At 34.0% G+C, this 14,487-nt stretch overlaps 1 protein-coding gene across 1 annotated transcript in view; it reads right to left on the bottom strand.

The window, feature by feature from the left end:
- Positions 1-14,487, bottom strand: part of LOC140448456 (uncharacterized) — a 108,673-nt gene that overhangs the window by 14,462 nt on the left and 79,724 nt on the right. The window contains exon 3 of the mRNA XM_072541534.1: positions 4,308-4,349. Within this exon, the coding sequence (XP_072397635.1) occupies positions 4,308-4,349 (42 nt within the window). The remainder of the gene's footprint in view (positions 1-4,307; positions 4,350-14,487) is intronic.

Below are 14,487 nucleotides of genomic sequence, written 5' to 3'. Positions count from 1 at the left end.
ATATTTAGAAAATCAAAGAAAGAACATGAAAAATGGGGCCTCAATATAAAAATGTCAAAGACAGAGTATCTTAAAATAGGAGATGATAAAGAAGATACAGAGTTAGAAATTAAAAACACAATAACATGCAACGAATATAAATTTCTCGGATCTATAATATCTAAAGAAGGCACTACCAAAAGAGACATCGAAATCAGAACACAGCAGGGAAAAAAGCGGTAAATATTCTAAACTTTTTACTATGGTCTGAAGATATTTTAGACAAGAAACGAAATTGACAATCTATCGAACCTTGGTAGAGCCTATTATGACTTATGGGGCAGAATGAAAGATAGAAAAAGAATATAAGTAGAAAAGGATTTTCTAAGAAGAGCGTGTGGTGTATCCAAAAACGATCATATCAGGAATGAAGATATTAGAAGGGGGACAAATACTGTATATTTCAGTGTAGACAGAATTGAAATAAGACTAGTGTGGTATGGTCCCGTAAAGCGAATGAATGAAAATAGATGCCAAAGAAAGATTTAAATTACATACCACAACGAAAAAGATGAAGGCCTTCAGTTGCCTGGGAAGAAAATGTACGGTAGATAATGAGAGATAGCCATCAAAGAAGACGAATGGATGGACAGAAAACGATGGCGGTATATATATATATATATATATATATATATATATATATATATATATATATATATATTGTAAGTTGTAAGTTATGAAAGTTGTAAGTTATGAACTATAAACATCTGTATTTCTTATAAACTCTATGTCATCTGTTATATTTTAGTGAACTTATGAAGCTTTAGAAATATAAAGCGAAACGTCTTCGATAAACTAATGAAGTAGTTGACTTCTTTTTTTATTTGCCAACCTGAATGACCGATTAAACCTCTGAATTCACTAGTTGAATACTTTAGAAATATAAATTGACGATCGTAGTCTTTACAATGTCCACTTATACAAAGGGTTTTTTCGTGACCATCAAACAAAAATATGGCGGAAACTGTACCTTACTACTCAAGAGATGGAGCAAACTTAATGAAAAACTGGCGAGAACTGAAGCAAAAAAGACCTTCCTGATTCAATGTAGAAAGACGAAGAGATACCCAAGGTTCTTAAATGATCGCACCGACCACCTCATGCAGTCCACCATGGGAATACTATCTAACAAATTAAAAAGAAGAGTGGATGCCATCAACACACAGGTAAGAGCACGATTATTGAACTTCCACATTTCCTCGGTACATTTCGAGATAGCATTCATTCATCGACAAATGTGAAACATATTCATCCAACTGAACCTCTCCTACCTTCCAACATTTTGGCTAAATATGAAACTTCTCTTCTCAAAAAATATACGTTCTTTCTAAACAATTCTTTATCTCACCTCCAAACAAAATTAAATAATCTAGGGTCCACTCCTTTCAGTCGTCTACCATTTCACGATAAATGGATTAAAAATCTCACAAACATCCAAATCCCTAGAAATATCTTAAAACTTCTATCAATCGGACCTAAGTTCGGATTACAACCCTCGCTTAATGATTATATTTTATGCAATTTCGTAGCTGACATAGAAAACATACTTTCATATTCGGAAGCCAATGAACTCCTTGAATTAAGATCATCTGCTAATAATATTCTCACCAACTTTTCACATAAACCCTATGCCAGCTCGGATACAAATGATGTATATAGGCAAACGTCCACATTCCTTAAAGAACACCCTGACCTGATGGTATTAACCAGCGACAAAGGCAATGCAACAGTACTAATAATGAGAGAGCAGTACTCAAACCTGAGCCAACAACTTCTAGATGATAATAAATATTATCAGCCACTTCTCCGCAATCCCACCTCAACTTACACAAATAAAATAAATAAATTCATCACTGAACTAAAAAACAAAAAAATCATCGATGATGAACCAGCCAAATCCTTCCATAACTATAATGGTAATGCCCCTAGGTTCTATTGTCTTCCTAAAATCCATAAGCCCCAACTGAGTATGCGTCCTATACTATCGTCAATAAACGCTTCTAACACTAATGTAGCTCAATTCCTAACGGACATTATTTCACAAGCATACAACTATAAGAACGATTTCAACATAGTAGACTCTTTCCAGTTCAGTGAATTTATCAATAATTATCAGTTACCAAGAGGTAACGTAACCTTCGACGTAGTATCACTGTTTTCTAATCTCCCACTCTCTAGCGTCGTCACGTCACTCCGGAACCATTGGAATGAAATCCAACCACACAGTCCAGTATCATGGGAAACATTCTCGGAGTTATTAAAACTGACGTTTGTCACCAATTATCTAATATTTAATGACAAATATTATCGTTAAATCTTTGGAACTCCCATGGGATCGTCCATTTCCCCCATTCTAGTTAATTTCGTACTCGACGACCTTATCAATGAGAGTATCAGTAAGTTAGATTTCCGGGTTCCCTTTGTAAAGCGTTATGTCGACAACTTGATCCTAGCAACACCACCTGATAAGATTTTAAGCACCTTATCAGTCTTCAATAGCGTTGACCCTCACCTTCAATTTACATGTGAACTAGAGGTTGATAACAGCATACCGTTTTTGGATATGCGAATCATACGCACACATAGTAACACATTGGGCACTACGTGGTACAGGAAAGCCATGGCGAGCAACCGGTTCTTAAATTACCACTCTACACACCCAATAAGATACAAACATAACCTTGTACAAGCTCTAAGCTTTAGAGTACACACGTTGACCCATACGCGGTACAAGAGGGAATCTTTGGATTTACTCAAATCCATTCTCATTGATAACTCTTACCCCATATCCATCATCAACAGATATCTTTTCTCTAAAAGCTAAGATCATTTTATTTCTTTTTGTCTGTATTTCTTATAAACTCTATGTCATCTGTTATATTTTAGAGAACTGATGAAGCTTTAGAAATACAAAGCGAAACATCTTCGATAAACTTATAAAGTAGTTGACTTTTTTTTTATTTGCCAACCTAAATGACCGATTAAACCTCTAAATTCACTAGTTGAATACACTTTATATATATATATATATATATATATATATATATATATCTAGGCTATGTTCATTTATTGTCAATTCTAGTCTTTATGTTTTTTGTATTTTATACGATTTTAATTTATCTGACGGTAGATTTCGCTTATATAGCATGTGATTTACAGCATAATTTCTGTATTGTTTTATTATTTTCCTCTAAAAAGAGTTGGTAATAGATGGGTCTTTACTTTTTACAACTGAGCTTATCTCAGTTCTTGTGGGTTGAGCCTATAACTGCTTTTTCCCTTCTCCTAGAATTTCGCCTGTTTCGTAGTCTTGGTTCTTATCTTTTGTCTCCAGATTCGCTATTGCATGGGATAGGTTTCTTTGTATTTGCTCTGTTAGCAAATCTTAAAGTGGCACCCTCCTTTTATGCTTATTTTACACTTATAATTTTCACTTTACTATTTATACACCGATTGGTGCGTGGTTTATATCACTCTCTAAATTGTTTCAGACATTTATGTAATATTACCCTGATTGAAATCTTCCTCTACTTTTAGTATTTGGTAATTTTCATATCTCCGCTTCTTTCTTCCGCATATTTTGTCTGCCGTTCTTAATTTTTATTCAAATTTTTTGTGTCCACTTCTTTTACGTGGTACATTCTTCAACCAACCACATCTTTTCTTTGATAGTTTTTAATTCGTAATCACGTTTTTAGCTGTTTCCAGGTTAACCTCTTAATCTTATTTCATTCTCTTTTTATTGTTACCTCTCTCTATTCTATGAATTCTTTATTTAATTCTGCCTGCAATTGCTTTATATATCTGGACTTTTTAGATTTTTTAAGTTTAATTTTCTGTCTGCGACTGTTTATTCTTCTAAAAATATTTATAAAAATCTGTTTGTGAGGCCTCGAAATGTACGATATTAAGGAATAAACGTCAAGACATTTATAAGTTTTAGGAGACCAAGGCTCAATTTTTATGATGTAGTGTCGTTGGAAAAAAAGAAAAAATATTGATTTTAGATCTGCTATATTAATACTCTATTATGGCTACCAGTATTACTGCAATAACTAGTACAATAGCTTGTGATATTATAACGTCGATTTTTAAATTCAAAATATGCCTACTAATATTTAAAACCAAACAATCTGGGTTTCGATTATTTTAATATTTTATTATAATAGTTGGGGTGTTGTTTTGATACTAATATTCTTTTGACCAAAAAAATCTTATAGTAGCAAGACAAAAAACAACTTTTAGATTTTAAAATGATTTCTACTTACCTGATCTATGTTTAATTTCTGCTCTTTCGTCAATTGCAAATTCTGTAACAATGTCCGTTATTATTTTTTGTTATTACCATCATCTTTATTAAATCGGTTATTACGATTTAACAATAATGGTTGAATGGCACAGTGATTAGAATATTAATTTGCTGAATGCAAAAATTTCAAGGATCACGGACTCGAATACTGCAAGGAATGACCACATTAAAAAAAATCTGTCAGATTGGTACCAGTCCGAGGAACCGCAGTTTTTTTGATAGAATAAGCGACTTTTGTTAATAAGCCAAAAGCCAAACTAACTACTAAAGTATTTTTACAATGTATTTACACATCACACTATGCAATACAAATTAACTATATATATATATATATATATATATATATATATATATATATATATATATATATATATATATATATATTAAACTTAGAGCTAAGATTAATATTATTATAAAAATTAATATTAAACTCACCAGTCTTCCGGGTTGAACCGCGTCGATATCCATTTTGCCGAGCTTTCGACATCCTCTCTGATGTCTTCTTCAGGGCTTCCGAGGTCTCAGTCTCCCGAGCCCCCAGACACTACTACACTCACTAGTCACTTCTAGTTCACTCACTAGTTCACTACTACGACTGGGACCAGGGGACGGTTCATTTATACCGTCGATGGTGACGTGGCCTAGGTGGGGGTTATGTTCGCGCCAACTCTCGCGCCAATCTCCACCCTAACCCCCACCTAGGCCACGTCACCATCGACGGTATAAATGAACCGTCCCCTGGTCCCAGTCGTAGTAGTGAACTAGTGAGTGAACTAGAAGTGACTAGTGAGTGTAGTAGTGTCTGGGGGCTCGGGAGACTGAGACCTCGGAAGCCCTGAAGAAGACATCAGAGAGGATGTCGAAAGCTCGGCAAAATGGATATCGACGCGGTTCAACCCGGAAGACTGGTGAGTTTAATATTAATTTTTATAATAATATTAATCTTAGCTCTAAGTTTAATTGTACTAACCGCGGAAATCTTTCCGAACATATATATATATATATATATATATATATATATATATATATAAATATATATATATATATATATATATATAAATATATATATATATATATATATATATATATATATATAAATATATATAAATATATATATATATATATAAATATATATATATATATATATATATATATATATATATATATATATATATATATATAATATAATTGGTTGATGACATATTCTCAATTTTGTTGTGTGGAACAGAGTGTTGAACCTTGACTGGGGCAACAATAAAGAGGCTGGAAATATTTATGGTGTGAATTTTCAAAATTTTAAAGGATGAACAAAATATCAAATATTAAGAGTTTTCCAAAAACAATATAAAGAAAATAAATGTATTCAGTGTAACGTAGAAAAATTGGAATATTTGAGAAACAATGACAAATATCCCCAAATAAAAATTATTAAAATGAATTCTGCAAGGGAAATATCAGAGTAAAAAAGACGCCGACAAAAGAAAAATATCCTTGCTAAAGAACTTAACAATCTGGTTTGTAACATCTGTTACGGGACTGTTCCGAGCAGTAACAAATAAAATAATTATCATTGCCAGAATGGTTGCCAACATTAGATAATGGATAGGCACTGGAAGAAAAAGATAAAGGTATACAGTTTTTAGTTAGTAATATATCAATTCAACAGTCTGATTTAAAAAAAAAATAATGAAGATGATGAAGATTAACGTGGATGATTAGTGATGTAAACTCTGTGACCACACCGCACTCGACTTCGATTATAACAACCAGGATGGGAATGTAGGTATTACCAAACAATTTACATTAATACCTACGTTCCTATCCTAGTTGTTAATATCAATTTTTCCCACAAGAACTATCCCTTTACTCGTTAAATAGTTGCAGTAAAACCGATGATCACCAGTCACCAGTTTACCGTAACGGATTTTTAAAGTATGTTTTCTTAAACTTTTAATAATAATCCTTGTATCGGCAATAATAATTTATTTAAGCAATAATTTTTAATTTCAGTTTTTACTAAATGATTTTTTTACTTAATTTTCATTAAATTAATTTAAATTCATATTTAATAAATTGCACAGATAATACTGGCCTAATTGCTATATATTTTATACCAGACAGCACCTTAATACGGGTTATTATATTTCAGCATTTAGTTTACCGTGTACTGTTGACCTAAGATGCATAGCAAATTATAATATGCGAAACCGATCGTTGGTGGTGGAATAAATTGAACGTGATTAAGTCTTTTTGTTATTTCTTTTACCTAAGAATTAAGTTTTTTACGGAGTAAGGCCACATTGTTATCGTCCCCTCCCTAATTATTATTTATCTTAATTATGAACCCAATGAAGCGACAAGCAACAACGCAAATACAAACTACAATAAAAGAGGTATAACTACAACGCGATTTGATAAGCCTACTTCGACAATTGACATACCCTGGTAAAATTTCGAGTGAATATACCTTCTTGGGTTTAAAGTTTTACAGGACGAATTTTGCCATCTCATCCTGGGATTATTTGGAGGAGGAATGAAGCAAGTGGCCATTTGAGAGTAGGTGTATTAACTTCTTTTACAAGAACTAGTTAGTTGACCTGAATGTCTGGAAATGATTTTATCCATTTTGGTCGGTTTTGTTCAAGTAGTTTATAGTCCAGTGCTGCCAGAAACCTTGATGAATTTGAGTGCAGCGTTGCCAAAACTTTCATCTGTTTTCAGGGATGTTCAATATGATTTTTTCTGGGAAAGCATAAAAAAACATATTGATAGTCGTTCGGATTGCTTAAAATGGCATATAGGGGTCTCATAGGGCACAAATAGCTTTCATTTGTATGAGTATTTTAAAAAAGGTTTCCTAGGTGAGGTTTCATCGTATACACGTCGTTTGAGATGGTATTTTGTGTCTTTCATAGCAGCTTACCTTAATTGCCCCCAATAAGGGGTTCATTGATGAACTTGAACATTATTTCATTTTGAGCTAAATGGTTGTGAATGCATTTATAATTTTCAGTTTTTTGAAACAATTCGTGCAATTTCTTCAAAACCGGAAAAATTTGTCGTGTGATCACTATAGATGTGTGAGGGTTTACCTCGCCGTGAAATAAACCTTTTTAGTGCCAAGATGAAACTTTCGGTCAAAAGAGAGGTAAAAAGTTCAATATAAAACAGCTTTGGTAGTTATACCGACGAATATGGCTAGGTAGGACTTAAGCATAGAAGCTTTTTCAAAGCAGAAGATTTAATCAAAAACGGACCACCATAATCTACACCCACCTTTTCGAATTCACAATATTTGTTGACTGGATTGGGCATGAACTCGAAAATAGTTGGCATAATTTCGTAGGGGAGTTTTTGTCTCTCGCAGACCGTTTAATGGCCGAAATTTGAACCTGAAATTTGACAACACCTTTTGGGCTCCTGAGAGCCTGGAATGAGGAACAAATCCCAGAAGAGTGGTGTATTGGGATCGTTTGCCCGCTACACAAAAAGGGCGATGAATTACAATGTAGAAACTATATGGGAATAACCCTCCTTAATACAGCATACAAAATATTTTCGAGTATTTTATATGGTCGCCTGAGTGAATATTCAGAGGAGCTTCTTGGCGAATATCAAAGGGGTTTTAGGCCTGGTCGATCAACAACATACCAGATCTTTATGCTAAGGCAAATACTGGAAAAAACCAATGAATTCAATATCGACACATACCATCTTTTCGTAGATTTTAAATCGGCCTATGATAGTGTCCTAAGAAATAAATTGTATGAAGCCATGGATGAATTCCACATCCCCGATAAACTGATAAGATTGGTTAAGGCTACAATGCGTAAAGTTGTTTGCAAAGTCGAAATACAGGGTGGACAATCACAGGCATTTGAAACGCATGTTCGGCTGCGACAGGGAGATGCGCTGGCGTGTCTCCTTTTCAACATAGCTTTGGAAAAGGCAGTCAGGGATGCCCAAATAGACAGCAGAGAAAACATTTTTAATAAATCATCCCAAATTTTGGCATATACAGATGATGTTGATCTAGTTTCCCGCACAACACGCAAGCTAGAAGAAATGTATACCACCTTGTCAAACGCCTCAAAAAATATGGGCCTGCAAGTAAACGAAAATAAAACTAAGATAATGGCATCAACACCCAACAATAGAGCCAGAAACATCGGCCACCAATTCACGGTTGATAATTCTATCTTTGAAGTGGTGGACAAATTCACATACTTAGGCTCCCTGATCACCAAGGAGAACGTCATGACTGAATAAATCAAGCAAAGAATAATCCTAGCAAACAAATGCTATTTTGGACTGAGTAGTCATATGAGAAGCAGAAACTTAAGCCAAAAAACAAAAATAACCATATACAAAACCTTATATAACCAGTGTTGACATATGGGTCGGAGACATGGACCATTTTCAAGGCAGATGAAAATCTCCTGCTTATATTTGAACGAAGGATCCTGAGAAGAATATTTGGTGGCATCTGTGAAAATGGTGTTTGGAGAAGGAGGTACAACTACGAGATATATCACAGATATAAACATATATTTGGTGGTAAAGACGTAGTATCCTTTATAAAAATAGGAAGACTAAGACGGGCAGGACATCTGGCAAGATCACAGCAGAACAACCCTCCTAGAAGAATCCTTATGTCACAACCTGTGGGAAGTAGAAGTAGGGATAGGTAGACCAAAACTCAGATGGAGGAATGGTGTAGATGAGGATGGTAGACAAATAGGCGCAGCAAACTGGCAACAGTTGGCAATGGATAGAACTGACTGGCATAATAGACTTGGGGAGGTCGAGGCTCTTTTATAGGGCTGTAGCACTAATGATGATGATGATGATCTAGTGGCAAGGAAATGAGTACTGTTGGTGGCATATATGACAGTTTGCAACTCGATGTATGTAGGTGTTGATCTGAATTTTCCCTCCACAGGATATATAATAACTCGATGCATGTAGGTGTTGATCTGAATTTTCCCTCCACAGGATATTTTAAAAAAAAACGCTGGAATGGAGTGATTGTGATTTGCCTATAGATCTTTTCGATGTCTGTTGTTAAAACATGACTAAAAGATCGGAATCGACTTAGAATGTCATATAGATCTGATTAGACTTGACAGCCTTTCAAGATGGTTTCGTTTAAAGACAACCTAAAAGATGTTTTACTAGACCCATCGAAAACTAACTTCGTTATCATAGTATGCTCTCGGACTATTGCGTGGTGCGAAAAGAAATACTTATACTGACCTAGTGAAGTGCATAGGCCCAATGAAATGATTTTACCATGTTTTAGTGTGATATATTCGTTGATAAAATCTTTGTAGAGTTTAAAGTAAGACTGATCTATTTGGAATTTCTTACAAGTTTTTGAAGCGTTTTTCGCTACCGAAAAGAAATCTCCCAACCTTTCGTACTCAAAGAGGGTAGCAGAGGAAAGTCAACCTGATATGAGAAATTTGCTAGCTGTTGCGTAGTTGAAGTGAAGATTTGCTCAGCTAGCTTATCTTATGCCTTTGCGAAAAATTTCTTTGGAATGTATTTGGAATTTATTCCATTAGCCAAAACCTTTCTATTGATTCTTCTGGGGAGAAATAAATTGAGTCAGTTTAAATGAACCATGTGATCTGTCGTCACTGTCCATCAGGAGATCGATGTGAGGAAACATTTGTTTGTCTTGGTTTGGAAACTGGAACGTTTCCTGCTACAATCCAACCCAGCTACGTGTTTTGTGACTCTGAAGGTTTTTTACTATGTTGATAAATTTCTGGTTAAAGCAAAAGTCATAGTACACTTCTGCTCCGATTAGCATGTTTATCTCACTTGGGCTGTGACAAAATGGGTCAATTAATGGGAGCTTGAAGTGGCTTAGAATATTCAATTGGCCTGTTTCTAACTGCATTTGCGGAAGTTTTCACGTGATATTTATCAACATCGCGTACACTACCCTAAACTTGTTTTTTTGTAGGTATTGAAATTGATTGTTAAGAATAATTTTTCCTAAGTGATTTTTTTTAGAAATACCACTGACTTATATGAATTGCATGTAAGGCACACGACCAAGGATGTTTATAAACCTTTCGGTTACAAAAGAACTTTTGGCTAGATGAATCTAGTAAATTTCTGACTTATTTGGGTTGTCCATTTTCATCGTAGACAGTATCTACTGCTGTAACTAGGTAAATATCTTAAATTTTTGCAATGATACAGTGGGAGAAACTGACTATAACATGAACATTTGGTAGTGGATTGATGTTGTCTGATTTGACTATTATTAGAACGTTTGCATTTGTTTTCTTTTGATTTACCTCTGATGGTTCTAGATTTTCCAAAATAATCGCACGTTTATAAAAAAATTCAAGAAATTTTGTCTAAACTTGTCAACCCAGACATATCCCGTTCTGTGTCAAACACCTTTCTTGTTCCAAAGTCAACTTTTTTCTCAAACAGGAATATGACAATTAGCTCCCACAGTTCCTTTTCATAATACTTTAGATTTTTAATTTGTGCTAAATTTTTCCTAGAATTTATTACAAAATTCTTTCTCAAATAATGTTGAGAAGTGTGTTCTATTACAGCTAATTGATTTTTATTACAGGCAAGTTATCTATCAACTTAAAACTCATTAATTAGGTAGGATTTTAAACACCAATAAGGGATTAAAACAACTATATAAAATATGCCCAATCAGCAGCATTACTGGTGTCTGTATTGCTTTAAATATCGGGTAATTTTAAAATCGGAATTTGAAGAGAATGCTTAGGGATCAAACTAGTTGAACTACTGGAACATTGACTAAAGGAAAGATGTGCAGCTAACACTTCGATTGCATGTTCAAGTAGAAAGGGATGCACTTCACCCCACTTTGACCTCATTTGACCCCGCACTCTCGACGCAGTTCCTCGCGCCTCTCGATAGCCCACGTGACCTTGGCGGAGTGACGTCACAAGCACCGTCCGCGCACTGGTCACATCCCGCTATGACGTCACCGACAAGTCCTAACTTGTTTTTTACGCTAGACACCTTTTTTAAGTTTAGTAATTAGTTATTTTTAATATGAATTAATTTACATATTATTTTTGTATTTCAACTATCTATAAGACAATTTTAATCCAAATTATTAAATTATTATTAAACAAAAAATTCTAACATGTGTAGGACTCGAACCAGGGACCAGCAGCACCAAAGGTACACACGATAGCCACACAGCTAGGTAACCAATTGATATAAGTAGGTAATAATGGATATAAAAAAAAGAACGCAACGACGAAAGGTCTGAAACGGCATGAACTGTACGCGCCATCGCTTTCGCGCATGAGGCATTAAACGCTAGAGGATCGACCAGCTTGAACCGTAGGCGCAACCGTTTCGCGCATTATATACTTAGGTGTTTTACGAGGGGTCGAACATGTGCATATAATAATAATGGTACCGTTCAACATAGTGTAAAATGGCATAGACGTAAAGCAACGTAATACTGATATAAAAGGTTTACATTGTATAAATCAAGAGTTTAATACTTTATAAGAGGATGATGAACATTTCCACATACGTCATCAGAAGAGGAGAGAGATGCAGAAACAAATTAATAAAAATGTAGAAAGAATGTTGATTATTAATTCAATATTACTTGTTAAAGTTGGCCCTGATACGTCTCCATACCCCGCACCAAAGCACACCTCTAAGCTACATAACCGTTTAACATAATCTGACAATAATATGTGTATATAAAAAACACCACAAGGGATTGCGCATATTGAATATTCGAAAAAAATTGTAAAAAAAATCAAGTATATCACTAAAGGTAAATACTATATAAGAACATCGATATACAACAATATTGAAGTTGAGACGATAAATGGTACCTATTAAATTACCAATGTTAGTTTTCTAAATACAAACGGCATTCTTCACCCATAGTCACGTCTTACTCAACCGGCTGCCAAACACTTAATGATTTGAAAAATTGATGCGGATCTATATAAAGTGTTGATTAAATACATCGATAAACTGATCTAAAGATTTTTACCAAAAGGTAAACATCTCTAACGCGCTCCAACGCATGTCTAAAATATACTGCCAACCACGTTATATTAATATACTTAAAACGTAGTTTCAACGCTTAAACATCAGACGTATAGCAGAAGCAATTTAACTTATATCAGACGTATACCAGACGCAGAATAACGAAGGATATCACAACTACGGTGGTATGGACACGTCTAAAGAATAAGCGACAACAGAATAACAAAAAGTATTATATTGGACACCACAGGAAAGACGGAAATGTAGGTCATCAACTACTATACATAAATATATAAATCTCATCTGAGCAGTCATTATAAGTATCCTAGGAACAGTAACTCACAAATATGACTATTGGTATACGATAACGTTTTATTGCATACTCGATTTTATCTACAACAAGTACTATTTTACAACGATATTTTTAGATATAATTAAATCATAACGAGGACTAACAAACGGATGTTTACCATTCTTCCAGTATGTTCAAACAACTAACGTATATTACTCGACATAGATATGAGTTGGCTGATCACAAACCGATAAGGACCTAAACGTTCTCTACAAACCACATCTGAACGACCACTACTATACACAAATCTCCACTGAACGTACAATTCGACAAGAGTCTCCGCTGAACACTCACTAATACACACAGACCTCATCTAAACGTATAATTAGTCAAGAGTCTTATCTAAATATCCACTACTATACATAAATCTCCAAGATGACTATTTTTCGATTTGTTGCATATTATATTTTATCTACAACAATTACCATTTTACAATGATATTCAGATATAATCCAATTATGTCGAAAACTAACCAACGAATGATTACCATCCATAAATTATGTTCAAACAAACTAACGTGCTAAAAGACCATTACATTATATCTTCGTTGTTATTTATCTGATTTTTGACGCACAAGACGTTAACTGAAAGGCGAAAGGAAAGCGTAAATATTTGCATACTATAGTTTATCTACGACGAGCAAGTAATTTATAGTTTTAAAGTGGATAATAAACATTGGTCTCTGTTATAATATATGTTGGTCATAGACGGTTCTTCGATAGCCATCAGGCAACCATTTCCCCTGATCATGTTAATAAAACATACGGAAAGCACTGTATATACCTAACCCTAGTTGACAGCGCACTTTGCAGGTTCCGTCTCACGATCAACTAATAGGTTTAAGTACAACTCCCTTCGTAAAGGTACACAGGCGTGAATCCGTGAAGGAAAATGTCGACCATCCTTTTTATACTCCGTAAAGGACCATCAAATATTCAACGTTAAGATATTTCAGGTATATTAACAAAGAAAAATTAAATTAAGTACATTTTTAGAGTGTATAGTTATAGAGTATATATAGTTTTAGAGTATATACTTTGGATGTGAAAATTGAAAGTTAATATATTTTGTTATATAAAAGAAAAACTCAGCCATCGAGTAAAAACATGACTACCACAATACGCTACGGTAATTTTAAGACAGAAATGCTGTATATAAAATGTATCAAATATCTGATATAGAAACATGTAACACAGATAGCATGGACATTAATGATAGAAAATGTATAAAATATCTAACATAGAAACACTGCTCTACATGAAATGATAGAAAATGTATAAAATATCTGACACAGAAACACGTAAGGCAGAAAACATGGATAATAATGGGAGAAAATGTATAAAATATCTGGCATAGAAACACGTAAGAGAGAAAGCATCGACAATAATGATGGAAAATGTATAAAATATCTTATATAGGAACACGTAAGAAAGAAATGCTGTACATAAAATGATAGAAAATGTGTAAAATATCTGAGATAGAAACACGTAAGACAGAAAACATGGATAATAATGATAGAAAAATGTATAAAATATCTGACATAGAAACACGTAAGAATGAAAGCATGGACAATAATGGTATAAAATGTATAAAATATCTGACATAGGAATACTGCTGTACATAAAATGACAGAAAATGTGAAAAATATGACATAGAAACACGTAAGGCAGAAAACATGGATAATAATGACGGAAAATGTATAAAATATCTAACATAGAAACACGTAAGAGAGAAACCATCGACAATAATGATGAAA

The sequence above is a fragment of the Diabrotica undecimpunctata genome, chromosome 8 (assembly GCF_040954645.1).
Source record: "Diabrotica undecimpunctata isolate CICGRU chromosome 8, icDiaUnde3, whole genome shotgun sequence".
Lineage (NCBI taxonomy): Eukaryota > Metazoa > Arthropoda > Insecta > Coleoptera > Chrysomelidae > Diabrotica > Diabrotica undecimpunctata.
Note: the sequence above shows the minus strand (reverse complement) of the source record. Positions and strands in the feature narration are given on the sequence as shown.